This window comes from Anomalospiza imberbis, chromosome 9, assembly GCF_031753505.1.
Source record: "Anomalospiza imberbis isolate Cuckoo-Finch-1a 21T00152 chromosome 9, ASM3175350v1, whole genome shotgun sequence".
Classification (NCBI taxonomy): Eukaryota; Metazoa; Chordata; class Aves; order Passeriformes; family Viduidae; genus Anomalospiza; species Anomalospiza imberbis.
The window spans coordinates 20,374,238-20,394,490 of NC_089689.1; the positions used below are offsets into that span (position 1 = coordinate 20,374,238).

Consider the following 20,253-nt stretch of genomic DNA (forward strand, 5'->3'; position numbering starts at 1 on the left):
AGTCTTTAGAGGCCTGTGCTTTCTGTCTAGAGATGTGTTGCCTCATCTGCTACAATAATTTCAGCAGGACAAAAAAGGCAGCCCAGTTTCAAATTCCCAAAATCTGGAATAAAGTCCAAACCTTATGTCATAACTCCTATAACTTTGATAAACTGATTTTTGTTTGTCTTTTTTTTCAACATCCACAATCCCTTTAGTTCAGTTTTTCAGTGAAATTCTCCTAATAAGTCACTCTGCAAAGTACTCATACATAGAAAAAGGCAGGGAGTAATTTCTTTAATAATGAGGGGGGGAAACCCCAAAATTTTTCATCTTTTGTTGTCACTGCATGACACACTGTCCCACTGAGGAGTATTTCACATCTATCAGAAGTTTGAGCTACTGGTTGAGCATGGAACTATATGGTATTACAACAGCCAGTATATTGCTGTTTCATTTCCTATCCTGAGTTGTGGAAAAGTGATAAGTACTTTTAACATACTCCCGATATTATACAGAAGAAGGTGGTGCCAGGGCTGGGTAACATGTAAGCTGCATTACCACCAGGAATACTAGACTCATTTCCAGGGCAATGCCACGGCAAAATAGATGGTTCCATGAGCTCCAATGGTGTTGGAGACTTCAGCTGAGTTCTTTGTCCATGAATGTGGAATTAAGTTTATTTAGTCTATTTTTTTTTCCATTTTGCATCTTTAACCTATATGGGGCATAGGTTTCACAGGAGCAAAAGGAAGAAGTTAATGGTCTGTTAATGGGCTAGCTTAACACCCTTTCTTCCTCCTCCCTTCCCCATATAATCATTTTGACACTTCCTGTACAGAAAGAGGATGTAATTAATGTAATTAGTAAATATTTTAGAAACTAGTTCCCTCTAAAATTTTCAGGACACACCCATTTTAATTTGCTAGGCTCTTGTGTGGTATAATTTTCCCCTCTCTCTGTCAGGACAAATTGAGTGCTGGGATCATACAACACACTGCTTTAATAGTTGTCGTTTAGAGAAATGCAATCAACTTTTCTGAATAAGAATCTTTTCCTAATATGCCTATACAGATAGTGAATTATTTCTAAATGGTGACTGATATGCTTAAAAATATGCCCCTATGTCACTCTTGTTAGCAAATTTTAAAGGCAATACACAGCCTGTCAGATGAAGCCTAGGTAGCTTCAGCTGCCAGACTAGGCTGAAGAGGATTTTGAACTTGATCTTAGTGGCTAAGGGGCAGCTAAAACATTGCTTGTATAGGGGAGCATTAAACGTCAGGCACAGCGGAGTGTTAGAAGTAAACTTCAGCAGACCTGCTAGAAGCCAAATAGATGTACAAGCCCCTTCTACACTGGGAAAAGGAGACCAAGGTCAAACTCCCACACACAAACTCTATAAATGTTTTAGAACTCAGCTGTAACTGGCTTCTTGTTTTGTGTACTAATGGTCTTCTGAATTCTCTCAGGGTGCAAAATAATTTTCTGCTTTCCTCCTCTCTTGACCTTCATTGTTCTGTTTCTCCTACTGGTACCTCCCTAAAGGAGCTGGTAAGCATTTCATGCTCTTATAAAACTACAGCCCACTTTTTAAAATTACTATATGGCTATCTGAATAAGGTTTCCCCTTAGATGACTTCTTTGCTAACTGGGCCAACTAAAAAACCAGGTTTTTCTGGACAGGGTCAAGCTCATTGTTCAAAGGTGTTTGTATAGGAAAACCTATCACATACCATTTGGTTTTTTTACGTGTAGGACAACATCCTTTGGACTGATGATATTTCACAAGTCTCAAAAGACATGTCAGATTTTTCTCAGTCAAATTCCTGAACCTGTCACACTACTTGGTTTCTATTTGATTAGCATATCATAAGCTTCCCTTCTCACAGCCTGATAAAAAAGTAGCATGTGACTTAATAACCGAGCCTCCCTTTCCATTACCAGGCAAGAGCTGTTTTTCAGTCCCTTTCTCTTCTTCCTGCATTTCCCTGGAGATTTTCCAGCTGCTCAGACTAACAGTAATGTTCCCTTCTGCTATCCTGAAACCTAGCCAGGAAGGAGGGGACATTGATCAGTCAGGGAATTCCATTCCCCTACTGACTTCAACATTCCTGCTACTCCCTTTTGTTATTCTTCAACTCTTAAATTAATGCTTTTCTGTTTCCCTGATTCCTCTCAAAATAGCTACCCTTTTTTCCCCACTGGACTACCAGGAAATCAGCTCTTCTGCAGCATGGTAAACTCTGCTGGTGCTGCTGTCTCCCAGGGAGGGGGCTCTGCAGCTGCCTTTGGTGGGAAGATGTGACTGTGACATCTTGCCTGACTTGAGCGCTTGCCTGAACTTCTGCCACAGAAAGAGGCGGCCCTGATATGACTGGATGGCCCTAACCTATACAGTAGAGCAGGAGCTACTTCATTTAATACCAAATACTTGCTGAGTGTGTCAAATGTCCCCCAGCACTGTCCCTTACTGCCTGGGAGTTGCTCCCCGGCTCTGGCACCCCTTCACCTCCAGCTGGGAGGAAATGAGCCACCTTCCAGGATCGGTGTGTGGCCAGAGGCCAGATCCTGCCCGAGGAGGGAGGGGTAGCACCTGCACACCGGCGCGGCTCTGGAGCGTCTCCAAGAGCAGCAGCAGGTTTGCTGAGACGCCACCCAGCTGGGGAATGCACCTGCCCGGGCAGGAGGTGAGGGCTGCCGCCGGACCTCGGTGCTGCCGCGGCACCAGGAAGGGGAGCCTCACCTGGGTCTTGGCAGGCCCTTGCGAGTGAAAGGGAAGAGATTTTCCCCGTGGGCTCCCTCGTTAGCTGGATCCAGTGGAAGGAAAGCCTGGAAAAACCACTGCTGCCAGCCTGGAGCAGGGAAGTGTGCCAGGTTGTCGCATGTTGGCAGCGTCTGCTGCAGGTGAGTGATCCCTTCCTCCCTGGGAGCTGAGCGGGAAGGAGCTTCAGCAGTAGCTGCTGGCAGGTTTGAGGCTGCTTCAGACTTACTTCTTAAGAGACCCTGCTTCTTGCCTCCAAATCATTTCTTCGTTGTGCTATTGTTTCCTCTCAGCTTCTTGTTCCCTTGGAACTCCCAGGCCACCCTTGGCAGAGGTGCATCAGGACAGGCTCTGCGGGATCAGGATAATGGATGCCTGTTGAGCGTACAAAGAGGAAGGGAAACGTGACATTTTACAATGGAGTGTGCCAAAACTGTCTAGGTCTGTGTAAAAGGCAGCTGTGCACTGACCCTGTTACAACAATACCTCCACCATCCTTAAGCCCAGAACCCCTAGGCTTGCGGAAGGGAAGGGACAATCCACCATCACCCAGGGTTCCCTGGGACTTCCCAAATGGAGTCTTGTGGCAGGAGCACTGCTGGGACAGAAGCTCACTTCTGGGAAAGCATTATCCATCTGTCAGGGGACAGAGGGTGAGCTCTCCCCAGGGGTGCAGATCAAACTGCACAGGTTTGCATGGATACTGAGCAGCCCGGAAAAGGAGCACTGGGAATTGGTGGTTGGTGTGGCAGGTAAAGGAGTGTGGATCTCTAGCTGGGATTTTGGGCAAGACAGATAGATGCCACCTAAAAGCCCCATTACTCCCATTCCTTGCAGGTTCCTCCATCCCCAGTCCTGAGTTCTCAGAGAGGGAGCCTTCCCACATGCTCCCAGGTGCACAGACAGGCCTTGAGCACCATGACACGCAGAGCTTCTGGTTTGTGCATTGGGAGGTATTCAGTCATAAAACAGGACACGTGAGCTTAGGTCTCTTTGAGCCTCTAGGGAGTTAGAACAGAATCAAATATGCTTAGGAAGCATTTCTTTACTGAAAAGGGGGTCAAACTCTGGAACACACTTCCTGGAGAATTGATTGATACCCCAAACCTGTCAGTATTGAAGAGTCTTCTGGGCAATGCCCTAAAAAACATTCTTGAATGTGGTCAGCCCTAAATTGGTCAGGCAGCTGGACTAGATGATCATTTTAGGTCCTTTTCAATTGAAATACAATAGAATAGACAACACAATAGGCTAGAATAGACAAACTAGAATACAATAGTCAGAATAGAATGTACTGTTTCAATTGGAAGGGACATGCAACAATTCAGGGCTGACTCTCTTGGTAAAGAAATGCTTCCTAAAGCATTGGAAGTTGAAAAAATTACATGACATTATAGGAAAATGTTTATGCCTATTCTGGACTAAAGATTTTTGTGAGGCACAGAGTGGTGGCAGGTCCATCCCAAACAGGCTATGGACAGATCAGGCGAAGAAGCAAATAAGCTGTAATGGACTGGGAAAACAGAGGGCTGAGATGGCTTGGATTTGTTTGAGATTGTGAAGCTCTGTTGGCTCTCATCCACACTGCTCAGGTAAATAATTTTATGTATTGTTATTTTATAGCAAATCTTGTTGGACTCTCCCAGTCTCCATGACGCTTACGAAGTCCACATAGAAGCTGCATAAAACCCTTGCAAGGCTGGAACTACAAGGAAGTACTGCAGTAGCTTGTCTCATCCCCAGACTTTCCCTCCTAAACTCTGTGGGTAAGCATTGTTTCAAGGGGCACCCTGGGTTTGAGGAGGGAAGTGAGGAATATTTCAAGAGCTGAATTGTATGTGGCTCTGAAATTGAATTGTTAATTAATGTACAGTCCATGGCCTGTCTGTCAGATATCAGTCTGTCAGGCACAAAAAATGTATAAGTAAATATATACATGCATGTATCATTACGAGGCATTCAGCCAGTGTACATCTCCCACACCTGCAGCCAGGAGTGGCCAGGAGCACATTGATGATGACCCTCAATTTCCAGTTACATGTTGTCGGAGTAGGGAAAGAAAAAAACAACCAACACAATGGAAAAGGAAAAACATGAATATTTTTGTTTTCCTGAATTCCTAGTGCTTTCCTGTTCTTCCTCCACAGCTGCCAGCCAGCAGTGGGGAACGACTGCATGTCACTCTTTTCCTGAAATGTGCTCTTTGGACTTAAAGCATTGTGTGGCTGGGCTGGTCCTCTCCTCTGTTTTCTCTTGCATACAGAGGTGGGAGTACAGAAGGTGCTGGCTTTAGTAGTGAGTAAATGTAGAGATTAATGACCTGTGATCCACAGTATCAAATACACCAATCTGATGGGACAACTGGCTTGTTATGAAGTCCCAGAGCACTGAGACCAGGTAGCCCAAAGAACACCAAAAGAAGGGACAACAGCTTTGGATGGCTGTCTTCCCTCATGGCAGAGCAGGCATCTATATTCCTTCCTTTCTCTGGGTCTGACCTGTGCAAAGTGATGTGCTGCACAGTGCCAAGAAAGCAGATCAGCAGAGCTGCTGTGAGATCTAGGTTCATCCCTTCTTTAAGGAGTGGTGGGTGACAGCCCAGGATAGGGCTGCTTTGGTTTAGCATATGGAGTTTTCTGAAGAGGGTGGGAGCAGCCAGCCTGAGGAATGAGAAACTGTAGCTAGATTTAAGGAGGAATGTTTTCATGGTGAGGCTGGTTTAACTCTGGAATGATCCCTGAGGGGCTGTAGATCCTCCATCCTTGGCAGTAAATGAATGAGGCCCTGACCTGCTCAGTCTGACTTTTAGGTGAACTCTGCTTTAAGCAGGTGACTTCACAAGGTCCAATCCCACCTTAATTATTCTGTGATTCTTGGAGTAAAAATACTGTTAATAGCAGCACAAGCCCTCAGGGTCTAGAGCAGCAAGTGTGGATTGTTTTAGAGCAAAAGATTATACTCCCAGAACATTTTCAAACAGACATAAGGAAACATGAAAGCACACTTCAGTGGAAGCCTTTGCCTCTCCAAATAATTTGTTTAATAGAGGTTAATGTAACACTGGGAAGCTCTCCAAATAATTTGTTTAACAGAGGTTAATATAACACTGGGAAATACATGCTTGTAGAGGTGATACCTAATTTTGGTTTTTGACCAGGTGCTCCTAGGGTTTTATTTTGCTCCCTTGTCCTTCTTCTGAGCAAATAAAAAACTAAAATGGTTAAATTTTTTTAAAGAAACATGAGAATGCAGTGCTGTAGTTTGATTTTTGATCTCATTTTCCCTCATTGTGGTTCATGCTGTTGTGGTTTCCTTGTTTACTGTTTGACTCGTGTAACTTGGGTCAGGCAGCAGAAGGACACAGACTTTGCACTTCTCCAAGCTTTGTGTTCTCTTAGTCTGAAATCTCAGTCTAATCTACAAACTTGCTATCTACTAGACTCACCCATTCACTGGTAAGGAGGAGATAAGGCACCTCTGTGCTTGGAGAAGGAAAGGCAGGAGAGAACAAGCTGATTTGCATAGGCTAAGGAAATAACTCGAGACTCAATGTCTCCTTGCTTCTCTCTACTTTAATAGTGCCCCATGACATCCTCACCTTCCTGGGGACTTGTGTCCTGGGCACACGCCGACAGCGCAAGGTATCTGCTGCCTCACGCAAAATCAAAGTGCATCCCAGCAGGCACAAACCAACACGCTCAGCCACAGCGCTTTTCTCTCTCTAACTGGTGCTTTCTGATTGCTCCGGCTCCAGCCAGGAGCTGTAGGTCTCCCACGGGCCTCCCCGCAGGGGGGTCCCCTCTGGAGCCCGGGTTTCTGTGCCGCGGCCATCGCTGCGCGGCTCCCCGGGCAGCAGCGGCTGTGCAGGACCAGCCCCGTGCGGCTCCCGGGCCTGCGACCCCGCCGTGCCCACAGACTTCCCGGCCACGTGCTGCCGCTGGCAGCGGGCCCGGAGCCACGTCCAGAGTGACCTCATGCTCCATCACAGCCGGGGAGTGACTCAGGAGGAGCTTGGCCTGACACTGTCAGGCGGTGTCTGGTTCGGGCACTCCCCGCACAATTGTCCTCCCTCTCCCCCCGGCCCGTGGTGGCTGGGCCCCGATAGAGGGGGTTTGAGGTGTTTGCTGGCAGCAAAGGCATTGCCATGAGGGAAGCAGTCTGTGGAGAACAGAGACAGGGAGAGTGATGGCAGCAAAGATCGCTGGTGCGTGCAGAGCTGCCACGTGTGGAGGTCATACATTCTCCCTGCCTGTGTGTAAAGAGCCCTGAGCCCCAGTGCCGAGCAGAGCGGGGTACAAACGGAGTGTGTTTGACGTGGGCTGATGGGCTCCTGAGAGCCATTTCTAGCAGGCAGGGTGGCTGTCCCTCCACCCAGGAGAAGGGACACAGCTCTGACACAAGGGACCTGAGTCAGTTCCTGTCCCTGCCATGGGCTCCTGCAGGACTCAGAGCAGTTCATGTGCACGCCTGTGGTGGCCAAGGGTGCATTGTCCTGTCTAGGAGGTGACCAGAGAGACTGTCTCCCCTGGCTCTCCAGGGTTTGCCCCGTGTCTCCCAGGCTCAGCCATTCCTGACATGGTCCTGTGCTGTCCTCTCCAGCACCTCTCCATGGTTTGGGTAGTAGCTGTTCTAGAGGATCTTGGTAGTGCTGTGGGACCAGCTGGAGCACTCACATGCCAGGGAGGAACATTATGTGAGAGAAATGCAAGTGATTTCCACTCTTCTAAAACTGTAACCCAAAGAAGTATTAAGGGGGTCCAGGATAGCAGGGGCACACCACGAGTGGTGGGCTGAGACAAGGTGCTGTGCCCAGGGAAGCCCAGCTAAGCACAGCACCTTGGAGCCAATGCTGCCCTTCCTCTGCTCCCCTCCAGTGGCAAAGTGCTTCACAGACCAGCAGCGAGAGAGCAAAATCTCAGGGTGCCAGGCCACAGCTAAGGGCTCTTTCCAGGGACATGCTGAGATCACTGGAGATGTAGGTACCATATTTCTGTAGGGAATTTCTGAGGGGAAACCACTGGCAAGTGCAGGGATGGGGATAGAGCTGAGAACACGCAACTATGGTAACTCTCACTCTTGCAGCCACTGGAGTGGAAGGGTTAAACCCTGGTCCTGACCCCCACCTCCCGTTCTGGGCAGCAGAGCCAGTTGGTGACAAGAGGCTGATGCTGATGAGGGAGCATGTGAAGCCGGAGCTGTGAATGGGGCTTTATCCCAGGAGGGACCTGCCTCTGCTCCTTCCCTGCCCTGCTGCCAGCACCAGCTGCAGGCAGAGTCCTTCAGGCAGCAATGTGCCAGCAGCCTCTGAGCAGGGCACACGCTGAGGCAGGAGACTCACCCTTGGGGCAGGCCGGGGCTCCCCCGCAGCACATGGAGACATGCGGCTGATCTGTTCTCCAGCACACAGGGCTTCTGTGAGGGAAGCACAGTAAGGTCTGCAGGCCAGCCTGAGCAACCAAGGCCCAGGGTTTGGCAGAGGATTATTTGGTACAGGGGAGCAGGGTCTCTGTTTAATGATATCTTCTCTTCTTGACTTTTTCAGATGAAAGACACGGGAAAGGAAGGAGACAGCCCTGGCAGTTCCCCTGTGGTGCTGCTCTGGGAACACTCCATCATGTTTCACAGCCCTGCCTTGGTGGTGGGCTCAACCCCAGCACGTGGACCATAACTCTCCAGGTGGCACCACTGCAAAAGGAAATTCCATCAGGATCCAAAGAATGAGACCGAGACATGACTGCTGGAGAAATGCAGCTGCCTTCACCACTGCTGCTGCATTGACCTTCCATTTGCTGTAAGGGTGCAAATTCATCTGTGCCACCTCTGTGCCCTCTTCACCCAGCTGCCCACCATGCCAGAGCTGGCAGAGCTGAGCAGCCCCCGCACCCCTGCAGATGCGGACCACATCCAGAGGAATATCTTGGAAGAGCATGTGGAGCTCTGGTGGTTCCAGGACCCCAAAAAGTCCATCCTGTGCTATGGGATGGCCGTGGTGCTGATCCTTGCCTGCGGGATTGGGGGCATCATCCTGCTGTACAGCACTAGCAGCCGGTCTGGAGAGTGGCGGCTCGCCGTGGGCACCACACTCTGCCTCCTGGCCCTGCTCGTGCTGCTGAAACAGCTGCTGAGCTCTGCAATCCAGGACATGAACTGCATCCGCAGCCGGGATCAGATTGAGCTCCTGAAGAGCGGAGGCTTCTCAGACTGCCTGGTGCTGCTGCTGAGTGCCCTGGTGCTGCAGGTCTGCGGGGTGGTGCTCACCATCCTCTCCACCACCACCATGCAGCTCAGCCCCGCACGGCCACTGGCCAGCATGTTCACCAGCGGGGTCATCCTCCTGACTGCTGGCAGTGCCATCCTCCTCTGCCTGCTGCTATACCTGCTGTGCACCTCCTGCCGCCGGGCGGCTCCTCGGAGCCTGGAGACCGGCGAGATCCGCATCTTCACCATCTCCGGCCGCCTCGCTGGAAACAGGAGGCTTCCCCCCACCTCCAGCATGGCCAACCTGATCTGACCCAGGACACCTCTGTGTGAGCCCTAGCGGATACAACTCGTCAGTGATGGCCTTTCCCCAAGGAAGGGCGAGAGCTGCAGTGTGCCCTGTGTTTCTGTTGGAGATGACTGGCATTTGCTTTGCCCCAGGCTGGTGGCACAGCACAGACTCAGGGCACCTGGACGGGCTCTGACCTGGCTGGCATTTTATCTCCACAAAGCCTCCTGTGTCAGCTGCTGCCTGCCTGGCTGTGACCCATGTTACAGAGTGAAGGTGAGCCTGTCCTGTACCCCTGGGAGCCCCAGTACTTCTTTGGTTCCTGCAGTTCCTGGAACGGTGTCATACGCTTTCCTGGCAGGAGAGGCTGTAATTGCAGGTGGTATAAAACCAACCTGTGCTCTGTGCAGAGCCTCCAGCTGCTGAGTGAAGTAGAGGCTCTAGCAGCTGGTGAATGGCAGGAGATATTTTGCGTGTCAGCAGGCACAAGGGAGCCTGGTGGAAGGTATGGCTGCAGGGGCTGCTCCCAAGAAATCACTGGTGTCTGTGGGAGTGAGTGTGGGATTTGTATAGGATCGTGTGTGCCAGAGCCACAGCATGGCTGGACCTCACATGAAATGCTGTTTGCAATGCCAGGATCTGTTCCAGTGTTACATTTCGGCAGCCCACCATCACCTGTGGTTTATCAAAGGGGTGATGAAGCAGTGTTGGTGCCAAGGCCCTGATAGGTTATCTGTGCTGAACTGAGTGTTGGGGCTCTTTTATCATGCCAGGATGCTCCAGCTACATGAGCCACAAACAGCAAGGTGCAGTTGTCAGGGGATGGTGATGGAATGCCCAAATCCTCGGGCTGGGGCTGCCTTCTGCAAAAGCTGTGCGAGGGGAGAGCGCTGTGCCCTCCTACAGGAGTTTCCCAGGCAGAGGCACCTCTGCTGCCAGGAGCCCTGCAACTCATCCCAGTCCCTGCTTGTTTCCATGCTGTTTCTGTCTCCCTAGTGCTGCAGCTGCTGCAGGGCAAAAAAGGTTCCTCTACTGTCACTTGGGCCTTACCTGGAACTTTTTTGGTGTTTTATCTCTACAAGGTGTCTTGTTTTATCACCAAGGTGTCTCTACCAGAGGCAGACTAACAATTCACCCCAGGAACTTTTCATGTGACTCAAGTCTAATTTACCTGACAAAATTCTCGTTTCCCTCATAGACTCACTAACCATTTCACTGTCCTTTCTATAGCATCTTCTTGCTGAAGATGCTGCTGCATGATCTTCTCTTCCTCTTAGCCAGTTGGTCAGAGCATGGTGCTAATAACACCAAGGTCACGGGTTTGAACCCCATGTGGGCCATTCTCTTAAGATTTGGACTCTGTGATCCTTCTGGGACCCTTCCAGCTCAGACTATTCTGTGATTCTTTATTTTGTCTGCTCCCATCTTTCCTTCACCTGAATTGCTCTCCCCCAGATGTTGGTTTTGCTCATTATTTGACAAGTGTCCTCTGCAATGGAACAATACTGAGCTATTGTTTTTTGGTGCCTGGTAGCATATTCATTTGGAAGAGGATGGTAGCTGATTCCCTTGCCAACAGCACAAATCAATGTCCATGTTACACCTGGAGGCAGTGTCGGAGCTCACCATCAGCTGGTCAGTGAGGCCTTCACCCCTTCACAGCTCCAGACCAACCATTCCCAATGCAGTGAGATCTCATGAGACCATATCTGTATCCACCTGCTCTTGCCCTGCTGCTGCTGACTTTCCTTTGCCTGAAGCCTTGGATTGTTTTTCCCAAGGTACAGGTGCCTAATTTGAGCTTCTCTCTCTGTATCTCTGTTATTTCTACATTTTCCTCTGTCACTTTCACATCATCTGTAGATTTTATTAAACTGCTGTTTCCTCTTCTCTCTGCATCTCCTCCCTTAATCTGCCCAGGAGCTCAGAAGGTGGTGGTGAGCTCAGATCCTCCTGTGCTAAACCTCTTCAAAGCTGAGCTGTTCTTCCCCTCTGGGCTGTTTGGCCCCAGGTCCACCAGGGACCCCTGTGCCTACACAGGAGGGGACAGGCCAGAGCTGAATGGTCTTGCACCACCATCACCACTGCTGCTGCTCTGCAGGTCTATGTCAGTGCATGTGCAGTTATGCCAGGCTGCACCCCTCTGCCAGCACCAGTGGTCCAGCAGTGACTGCCAGCTCCACCAGCCCGCACGTGCTGACAGGCCACAGCTGCCTGCACACCAGCTGTTTTGTACATCTGGGCAATTCTGTGAAGAGGCGTGACTGTGCCCAGCTCGTAGCTCTGTGCTGCCTGCATGTCAATGTGAATCCTGTCCCCTCCACAGACCCTTCAAAATGTGCCCCAAGTGCCTGTGAATTGTGCCAGAAAAGGGTGATTGACTGTGGGCCACGACAGCAAACCACGGAGATAATGGCTAAGAACAGGCTGTGCCTGAAGATGGTGGCCGGGTGTCCAACTGCCCAGAGGGACAGCCTGTGCTGCCCAATCCCTGACTCCCCTCTGCAGCACAGGCCCTGGTTTGTTTATTGGTTCTTGTGTTGTGTGTGGACATACATAATAAAGTGTTAGAGAAGTTGATTGTGTTGAAGGCTGATACTCGAATGCAGGCCTCTCTGCAGAGCAGAGGTGTCAGGGCTTTTCAGGGCTGGCCTCAGCCCAGGGCAGTAATCACAACAGACCAGGGTCCATCATGTGGCTGTGGTTTTGGATCACCAGCTAGTGTGGCAATGCCACCACAGCCCCAAAAATGCATGTGCTTCTCTCCTGATACACAATTCCCACCTTCGGATGCATGTTAAATCTCTCTCTGCTTAAGAATCCAGACGTATCCTGATCCCCTTACTGCTGCTCTGTGAACCTGAGACCTTGCTATGGCCCTGAAAGATGCTCACATGGAGCACACAAAGGCTCCTGAATGTGTCAGCGCTGGCTAGTTTGTTTACAGAGAAGCTGTTTCACCCTGTGGCAGGGCTGAGCCTTGCACCTGGAACCAGTCTGCCTGCATACCTGCTCCTGCTCCCGGCCAGCCTCAGCCAGGCCCTCATGGCAGCTTCCTGGGTGGACCCCTGGAGAAGGATCCTCCTTTTCATGCTCTGACCCCTTTTATTCCCAGCTCTGCATGCCAGGTGTATTTCCCTCCAAACATGAGTTGCCAGGTTCCTGCCCACTTGCACTGCAGCTGCCTGAGAGGGGACAGAAAATGCACACACACAAACAAATGCACACATGGAAGAAACCTGCCATGTCTGCTTGGCTAAAAAATAAATGGGTGGACTTATGAGCAGGGTCAAAGTAGACAAGCCATTCAGCCACTAAGTGCTGAGGGGCTGATGAGTAAGATCCTGGACAAATAAGCCTGGGCACTTGGATTTTAACTTCTTTTAAGAATCACTGAGACTAAAAAGAAAAGACTGCATCTAGTATGAATTCATGTGATTGAAAAGCATGTTGAAAAGCCCAGAAAGATAACTGAAATGCTTTTTCCCAGCCCTCAGATTTAAATCTCTTACCCAAAAGATATTAGAAATTTCCAAAAATACAGTATATAGTGCATTTTCATTGGTAGCTGATGACCCCAGAAGGCAAATGATGAGACAGTAACTGAAAAAGTAAAGTTCACTTTAGAAATATGGCATTTAAGAGCAAAAACTGGCTGACCACTGAAAGAAGCCAGCAGGTCTTCCTCCTGCTCAAGGCTTCAAGTGGCACATTTGCTGTCTACCCTATCTCATCCATCCAATGCCTGACTCGTTTTTCCCCTTTGGTTTGCATTCTATGAGGTGTATTATTTACTTTTTTTATACACTAAATGTTTTAATGAGTGGAGAAATAGAAAGGCAGTTAGCAGAGAAATAGAGATTTGAAGGAGGCGGGGAATTAGCTGTGTGGCAGAGCTTTGAAAAATGCCGTCCTGTGTTGATATCTCATACTCTGGAGCATGACGAAGAGACTCCTGAGCTATCAGGGATGGTAATGACTGGGCTGTGCCCTGGGAAATCTTCCCAACTGGTTGGTACCAGCCTTATGAATCACTTACTAAAGGTGAATGCTACTGCTGCTCCCTGCTTTTAACTCCAGAGTAACCCATGAAGGCACGACCAACTCCAGCAGAAATAACTTGCAGTTACCTGTGCCTCATGTGCTCTTCATCATACCACAAAGATGACAGGAATGTAAAAATTATCACATTCATTCAACTCCACACTTGAAGAGACACGTGGAATTCTCTAATGGGTGCTGGGGGAGAGGGTCACCTCACCCCAGCACATGGGCCTGGCACTGCAACTGGCAGCACTGACGAGTTTGCTCAGCTCTGCAGAGCTGACAGGGGAAAGGTGTCTTTTAGCTTGTCTTCCTGGAGAGGGAAGAGAGAAAAGAAGGAAGGGCCGTGGCTGGAGAGACATGCAGAGAAACCCTGTGATGGTGCACCAGGGCTGCCTGCACCACAGCAGGTGAAGTATTTGTTTGGACAAGAGCACTCATTGTGCCACAGAAGTGGTCTCTCATCGCCACAGTTAGAGGAATGTATTTATGGTCCTTGAAAGCACATGCAAAAAAAGCTGCACCGCAGCTGTGGGGCTGGGGATCTCCTCCATACACTGCCACTGGGAGAGTCCCAACAAACCACTGCATGCAGAGGCAGGACTAAATCATGCTTTAATCACACCTCAGAGTGACAACACATTGAGGGACAGAACAGGGCTGGGTCTGGCATCATGGGGCAGTGGGACCAGTGTCCAAGACCCCATGGCAGCAACCAGAGCAGGCTCCTCTTCCCACTCCACCTGGTTTCCCAGGCACGATAGGCACCACCTCCTTCATCCTCAGCATCTGAGCAAGGTTGGGAAAACAGCACCTGGTTTGGTGTCCCCGTGACAGTGCAGCCTACTGGTGTCATGCTGGGACACTCTGGGACTGGCTGCCTTCAGCCTCCATCACCATTCCTAGCCCATCCCTCTTGCCTCTCCTCTCTGCTCCCTTCCTCCTGCCCCAGACATGTGGGGCCCAAAGCCAAGGGCAGGTAGGAAACGGGTGGACCTAGGGAGACAGCAAGAGGCCACAGCAGTGGTGGCTGAGTTGTAAGCTTGTAAGCTCAGACGGAGCGATGCAACTCCCGTTCCTCTTTTGTTGGCAGCTGCTCACTGGGCTGGATGTAGTTGTCCTCGATGAAGCCATCATCATCCTCAGCTTGCAGGTCAGCAGCATCAGTTATGGAATGGCTCCCACAGGAGCCCCTGTCCCAGCTGCTGCTATCCTCCATGCGGCTGCCTCCGATGGAGCTGATTTCAGGCAGCGGCCGGTGGCGGTAGCTGGCGAAGTTCTTGTGGACGAGCTTGCACTTGGCAGCCAGTGCAATCAGGATGGAGATGCCAATCGCCGTCACTAGGAATCCCACCAGGTATGGCCAGCTCCTTCCCCCTTTCCCAGCTGGCAGTGCAGTGGCTGTGACACAGGAAAAGGTGCATGGTCAGCCTGTAGCACACCTAGTGCTCCCCATCCTCCAGCCCTGTGCCTGCCTGCAGTGTGCAGCCAGCACTAGACCACTTTCATTGGAGCAATACAGATGCCCTTCACCAAGACCAGTTACCAAGGGAGTGTGAACACTGGGGGAAAACTGCCTGACAGCTGGCTGGTACTGCTGCCCATCACTGTGGAGTCTGTGCTCCATGTGGCTTTGTGGCACCTGTTAACTTTCCTGTCACAAAGGCAGCAAACACCTCCAGGTGTTGGCCACCCTCCTACCAAGCCACTACACCAGCATGGCCCAGCAGCCTGAGCTTCTGGGGCTGTGGGGCAGAGCAGGGGATCTCCACCTGCAGCCCCATCCAGTATGATGGAGGACACTTTATGGACACCTCTGAATCTGCACAACTTACTGTTGTTCTCAGTCACTGTGATCGGCTGTGCTGTGCTGAGCCCACGAGCAAACCGCTGCTTAATCTGGCAGCCCAGGTCCTGAGAATCCAGAGCTGCGATCTCCTGGCCCCTCAGCGCCGGGGGCGACACGCAGGTCACCTGCACAGCTGGGAGACAAATGGGCTGAGGTGGGATGGGGGTCTGTGCCCATCACCTCTCCAGTTTAGAGAAGATGATCCCTGCTTGCTCCTGGGTTGATGGGTTGCATTGCAAGGTGCTCCTGGCTCTGCCTTACAGAATTGCTGACCCTCAGCATATTGTAGGAAACAACCAAAGGGAAAATCCCCTGACCAAGGAACTGTGTGTGACTCTGATTAGCAGCTCCTTTAAACTGGATACAGACAAATTCATGGATACCCACAGAAACCCCACTGCTCTTACTCGGAGCTGAGCACAGATCGTTGGAGCCTGACCTGGCTCTAGAGAGGGAGCTGCCAAGTCCTCAACAGTGAAAATCTGGTCACTCCAGAAAGACACACAAAGATGGATTTAGAGGCCAAAGTGTACACGCAACCCATTTCTCAGAAGAGTAGCCAAATTATCCTGCTGACATTCTTAGAAATCCTTGGTATCTTGCATAACTGCAAGCAAGGAACAGACACATCACATTTCGGTTTGCTGTCCCTCAACAGGGTAGGGCAGAGAGCCACCTCAGACCATGCCCAGGGGTCGGAGCAAATGGATCAAGCAAGACTCCTACACTCAGGGTTCCACCTGGCCAACATGTTCCCTGCCACCCGTCCCCTCCACTCACCTCGTCTGCGCCGCAGCCACTGCTGCAGAGGGTGCACGCTGCAGTCGCAGACCCAGGGGTTCCCTTCCAGATGGACCTGTGGGACTGTCTCCATCAGCTGCAGGCTCCAAGTGTCCACAGAGACCAGTGCATTGTGCTGCAGGTCCAGGTGGAAAAGAGCTTTCAGTGGCAAAAGGAAAGGGACATCAAGCTCCTGTAAGCTGTTGTTTCTTAGAAGCAGTGTGTGCAAGTTTCCCAGGCCCTTGAAAGTGTCCATGTGGATGTAGGTGATGCTGCAGCTGCTCAGGTCCAGCAGACGCAGCGCCCCGAGGTTGGAGAAGACTGCTGGGCTCAGCATGAGCTTGGCATTGCTGGAGAGGTTGAGAGAGTGCAGAGAAGGGAAATGCTTCAAGAGAGTCCTGTGATGGGGCATGACCAAGGAGTTGAAGGAGAGGTCCAAACGGGTGATGTTTCTTGGAAGGGAACTTGGAGCATGCTGAAGGCTCTTCCCACTGCAGTTGGCCCAACCCTGGAAAAAGAGCTACTGTCTGAGATGGGCTATCCATGATGGGGAGTGTCTCTAGAGAGAGACTCCTCAAAGGTTCAAATGTCTTAATTACCCAGCAGAGTTTTAAAAAAGCAAAGACACACACACGTTTAAAAAACGCATGAGCTACCAGACTGGAGTGGGCCTAGATAAATGGAGAAAGATGAGCAAGACAGCCCAGGACTGAGAGCAGCTGACTGAAAGCACAGGAGGAGCATGTAGGGCTGGAGGAAAAGCCCAAATGGATGAGTGCGAAGGCAGCAGGTTGTCACCCCCCTGTCCTTCCGTACAGGGCAGTTGTCATACAGGGTCAGTTTGCAGAGGGCCTTCCTTTTCCTCCCCTGGATCCCCACTTCCAGCCCCCTGGGAGCTTTTGTGTGACACAGGGGCATCCTCCCAGCTGGAGCAGGGAAGCAGGCGAGCCTTGCCTGTCACAAGGCCAGGCAGGAAGCTGACTGGGCTGGAGAGCTATAGGCACCTGTACCAGTCACCCAGACCAGGAACAGTTCCCTGGGACCTGTGCAGGACAGTGCACCAATGCTTCCATCTACCCCATGTTCCTGAGGATACACAGTGAGTAGCTGTGGCTTAATGCTAGCTAGCTGTGTCAGTATTAGGAAACAAACAGGCCAAGGACCATTCACTGTCCCAAAAAAACAGCAGAGCAGGATGGAAGGATCAGTCAACCCACATGGATGGATTTATTTTTTTTACCAGTAAAACAGGGTGCCTCAACTCAAATAGTTTTGGGGAGCAGTCCCCAGCATGGGTTACTGTTGCCTGGGCTTTTAGTGGGAGGGGGTCAAATGTCCAAACTGAAGCTGCCAGAGAGCAAGTCAGCAATTTAAGTTTGGTTGGGCAGGCACAAGCTCCTGTTAAGTGCTGTGTTTGGACCTTGCAAGCAGAGATGCTGTGCTTTAAGTTTACTGTGGTCCATAGTCCTGGGTTTCTGTGTCTGGCTATGTTCCAGCTAGCTGGGCTTTCCATTTCTTTCACCTCTCCTTTCATCCTCCTGTCCACCTAAATCTCCTATCAGACCCTGCTGCTCCTGCTTGATAGAGGAACAGATATGCCCTTAAAAACCTGGGGTGTTGAGGACTTGGGCCAAGCCACAGGGGCATCACATGGGTCCTGTTTCCAGCTCAAACACAGCTGGGCTGAGGGAGGCTTTGGAAAACAGTGCAAACCTTTGGGTGGAATAACTGAGAGCTCAGTGGAAAGGTCAGTTACCCATGACAGCCATTTTCCTTCATTCTTTGAGTTCCTGCCTGATGCAGCCAAGCTGCTGGCTACAGTGCTTGTCCCAGTGGCTTAGTTGTGTTTCCTGCTCCTTGCCGGGTGCTCAGGGATCCCGGCCCCAGGCTTGCCAATCACCCTGGCTCCAGTCACTGCATCACCATGCACTGGGGAAAGGAGCGAGGGGTTGGGACCTCTTCAGGGATGTGACTCGTGGCTGCTTGCCATGCACCCCTTATGGGCAGTTGTGTTACGCCTGCAGCCAAGAGACCCCACAGTCAGAAATGCCATGACTCAGACAATGCTTTGCCAGGCCATGCTCTGGTGAACAGGCTGGACAACATGACATGTTCAGCCCAAGGCTGGGAGCAGGACAGACAGGCTTTGGGCACGGGCAAACCACCCCTGTGGCTGGCAGCCACTGGCACGGCACATCTCTCAATTAACTCTGCTGGCTCTCGTCTTCTCTTGAGCTGTGCAGAGCAGGAGCTGCCTGCCAGGCCCTGCTGCCCCGTGGGCACCCCAGCTGTGCTGGCAGGACCAGGAGCGGGGCCCCTGCGCACCCCCAGCTGCTGCCCGCGCCGCAGCCCCCACGGCCCCCCTACCTGGTGGTCAAGGCTGCAGGGGTGTCCCATCACCACTGACCAGACGCAGAGGAGGCTACAGACCCAGCAGAGCAGGCAGGTAGGAGCCATTTGGCTCCAGGAAACTTCCGGCCAGAAAAACAAGTCTCGGGGAAAGCTGGGAAGCCGGCAGAGCCGGCCGTGCTGGGTGAGGTGTGGCCGCGGCCGCCCGGCTCAGGGCCGCACCGAGTCCCCACACGCCGGCCGCGCAGACGGCAGCGCCCGGGACCCAGCCCGGCTGCCGCCCCGGCCCCGCTGCGCCCCGGCCCCGCTCCTCCCGAGCTGGTGAAAGGTGGCGGTGCCAGTTACACATTAACAGCCGCGCCCCATCACCTCCCAGCCGTGTGGCCGCCCGTGATCGGTGACCGGGACTGCCTGCTGCACTCTGGGGTGCCGCGGGGGCTGCCGGGCTGGCAGCAGGACCCTGGGAGGTGCTGGGGGGCCTCCAGAGGAAGGAGGGGACACGTTGTGGCATCTGCCCTGAGACACCGCGCTGGAGGAGAGCAGCTGAGCCTGGTCCAGGTGTTGGTCCATGCACCCGGGACAAGGGCACACAGCCAGTCCTGGCCGGGGAAGCTGGGGCTGAGGCAGCGAGAAAGTGTCCTTCAGGAAAATAAGATTCTTGCTGGAATTCCAGCAGAAAGGTGTTTAAAGCATGCCGCAAACTGGCTGCTCTCTGGGCCCAGCAGCAGCAGCTCAGTGAACAGCATCTGTCCATGAAGGTCCCAGAGGATGGGAGTGCCCCACCACCTTCGGCACCCCCCACGAAGACCTGCCACTTAACAGTAGTTCTCGCTTCCAGTCCTGCTGTGGAGTCAGTGAAAGTCTGAGAAATCATGGCAAAGCAGCATCTCATGGGTGTTTGCTGGCACGCCAGACCTGCTCCTGTGCCCACGGGTGATGGGAAGGGTGAGTAGGCAAGGCTGGCAGAGCCAAAAGCCAGGCAGGGAAAGAACTGGCTGCACCTGCTCCTGGCTTTGCCTTTGCAGCAAGAGGGAGCCCCAAGTTCTCTTCCCTGCTCCCCATTCCCTGGTCGCACGCCTGCTCAGCGTCAGGAAGCCGATTGCCAGCAAGAACACTTTGGAACTGTCAGCAGCTGGGACAGGACGGCCCCTCCTCCCCCAGCTGCCAAAGGGCTCCTCCACAGCCGCACGTCCCACCCTTTCCTCAGGGAAAGGGCTTCCCAGCCGCCTGTGCTTCATCCTGTGGGTATGTGCTGGATGCCAGCGCAGCAGGCAGCTCCTGCTTCCCAGCTGCCCAGGCGGGCTGGGGATGCTCAACTACCCTGCTTCCAGGATGTTCCTATGCCTGGTGGGATCAGTCCTTAACCCAGCCTTGCAGGGCCTCCCCGGGACCCGCTAAGCACATAAAATAAAACAAGCATCCAGAGAAGCAGGGCTAGAAAGTGTTGCTGAGGCAGCCCAGTCCACTGGTGGATCTGCAGGGCGGTTGCATTTCCTATCAGGAAATTTATCTGTGTGTTATGGTTTCTGGCATGTGGTGCCACGCATTAGAATGTGCAAATGATAACAAAAAGTGATATTTTTGTCAGTCTTTGGGTTTTTTGGGTTTTTGTTTTTGTTTTTTTAGTCTGTTGTCATTCAGCAAAAAAAGCTGAGGATCATGGAATCAGCAGATATTCAGGTGCTTGGAGTGTCCCGTGGATTGGGCAACTGGAGCTTTCCATGTTGCAGGAGAGCAAGCGTGGAGAGTTGCTTTGGCTGTGCTCAGCTGTGCCTATCTCTCTGGTGCCTCCTCTGGAGACAGATAAACTTAAAATGGAGTTGTAAGGTCCTGGCTGGCCATAAAGCTCCCCAGAAAGGTTTCCTACCCTACCTCCACCTGAAGGAATATGCACAGATAGACAGCACAGCTCTTATCTAGGTACTCCTAGAAAAAAACACAAGTAAACAAACCACATTGGGTCAGATTCCTCAATGGATCCCTGAGATCTGGTATGGCCTG

At 51.7% G+C, this 20,253-nt stretch overlaps 2 protein-coding genes across 5 annotated transcripts; one reads left to right on the forward strand and one right to left on the reverse strand.

Moving 5' to 3' along the window:
• The first annotated feature begins 2,416 nt into the window (after positions 1-2,416).
• Positions 2,417-11,815, forward strand: TMEM125 (transmembrane protein 125). 4 transcript variants are annotated; one of them, XM_068199092.1, is made up of 3 exons: positions 2,417-2,886; positions 4,367-4,509; positions 8,286-11,815. In XM_068199092.1, exon 3 carries the CDS (start codon positions 8,592-8,594, stop codon positions 9,252-9,254), a length of 663 nt encoding a protein of 220 aa, XP_068055193.1. In that variant the 5' UTR covers positions 2,417-2,886; positions 4,367-4,509; positions 8,286-8,591; the 3' UTR covers positions 9,255-11,815. The 4 variants fall into 4 exon arrangements, with proteins under 4 accessions (XP_068055193.1, XP_068055195.1, XP_068055196.1 ...); XM_068199094.1 differs by lacking the exon at positions 4,367-4,509; XM_068199095.1 differs by lacking the exons at positions 2,417-2,886; positions 4,367-4,509 and adding an exon at positions 3,850-4,335.
• A 2,057-nt stretch (positions 11,816-13,872) lies between these two features.
• C9H1orf210 (chromosome 9 C1orf210 homolog) lies at positions 13,873-18,704 on the reverse strand. The gene is made up of 4 exons (XM_068199090.1): positions 18,271-18,704; positions 15,904-16,411; positions 15,110-15,256; positions 13,873-14,675 (listed from the first exon to the last, which is right to left on the reverse strand). Exons 1-4 carry the CDS (start codon positions 18,358-18,360, stop codon positions 14,326-14,328), a joined length of 1,095 nt encoding a protein of 364 aa, XP_068055191.1. The 5' UTR covers positions 18,361-18,704; the 3' UTR covers positions 13,873-14,325.
• Positions 18,705-20,253: the final 1,549 nt, after the last annotated feature.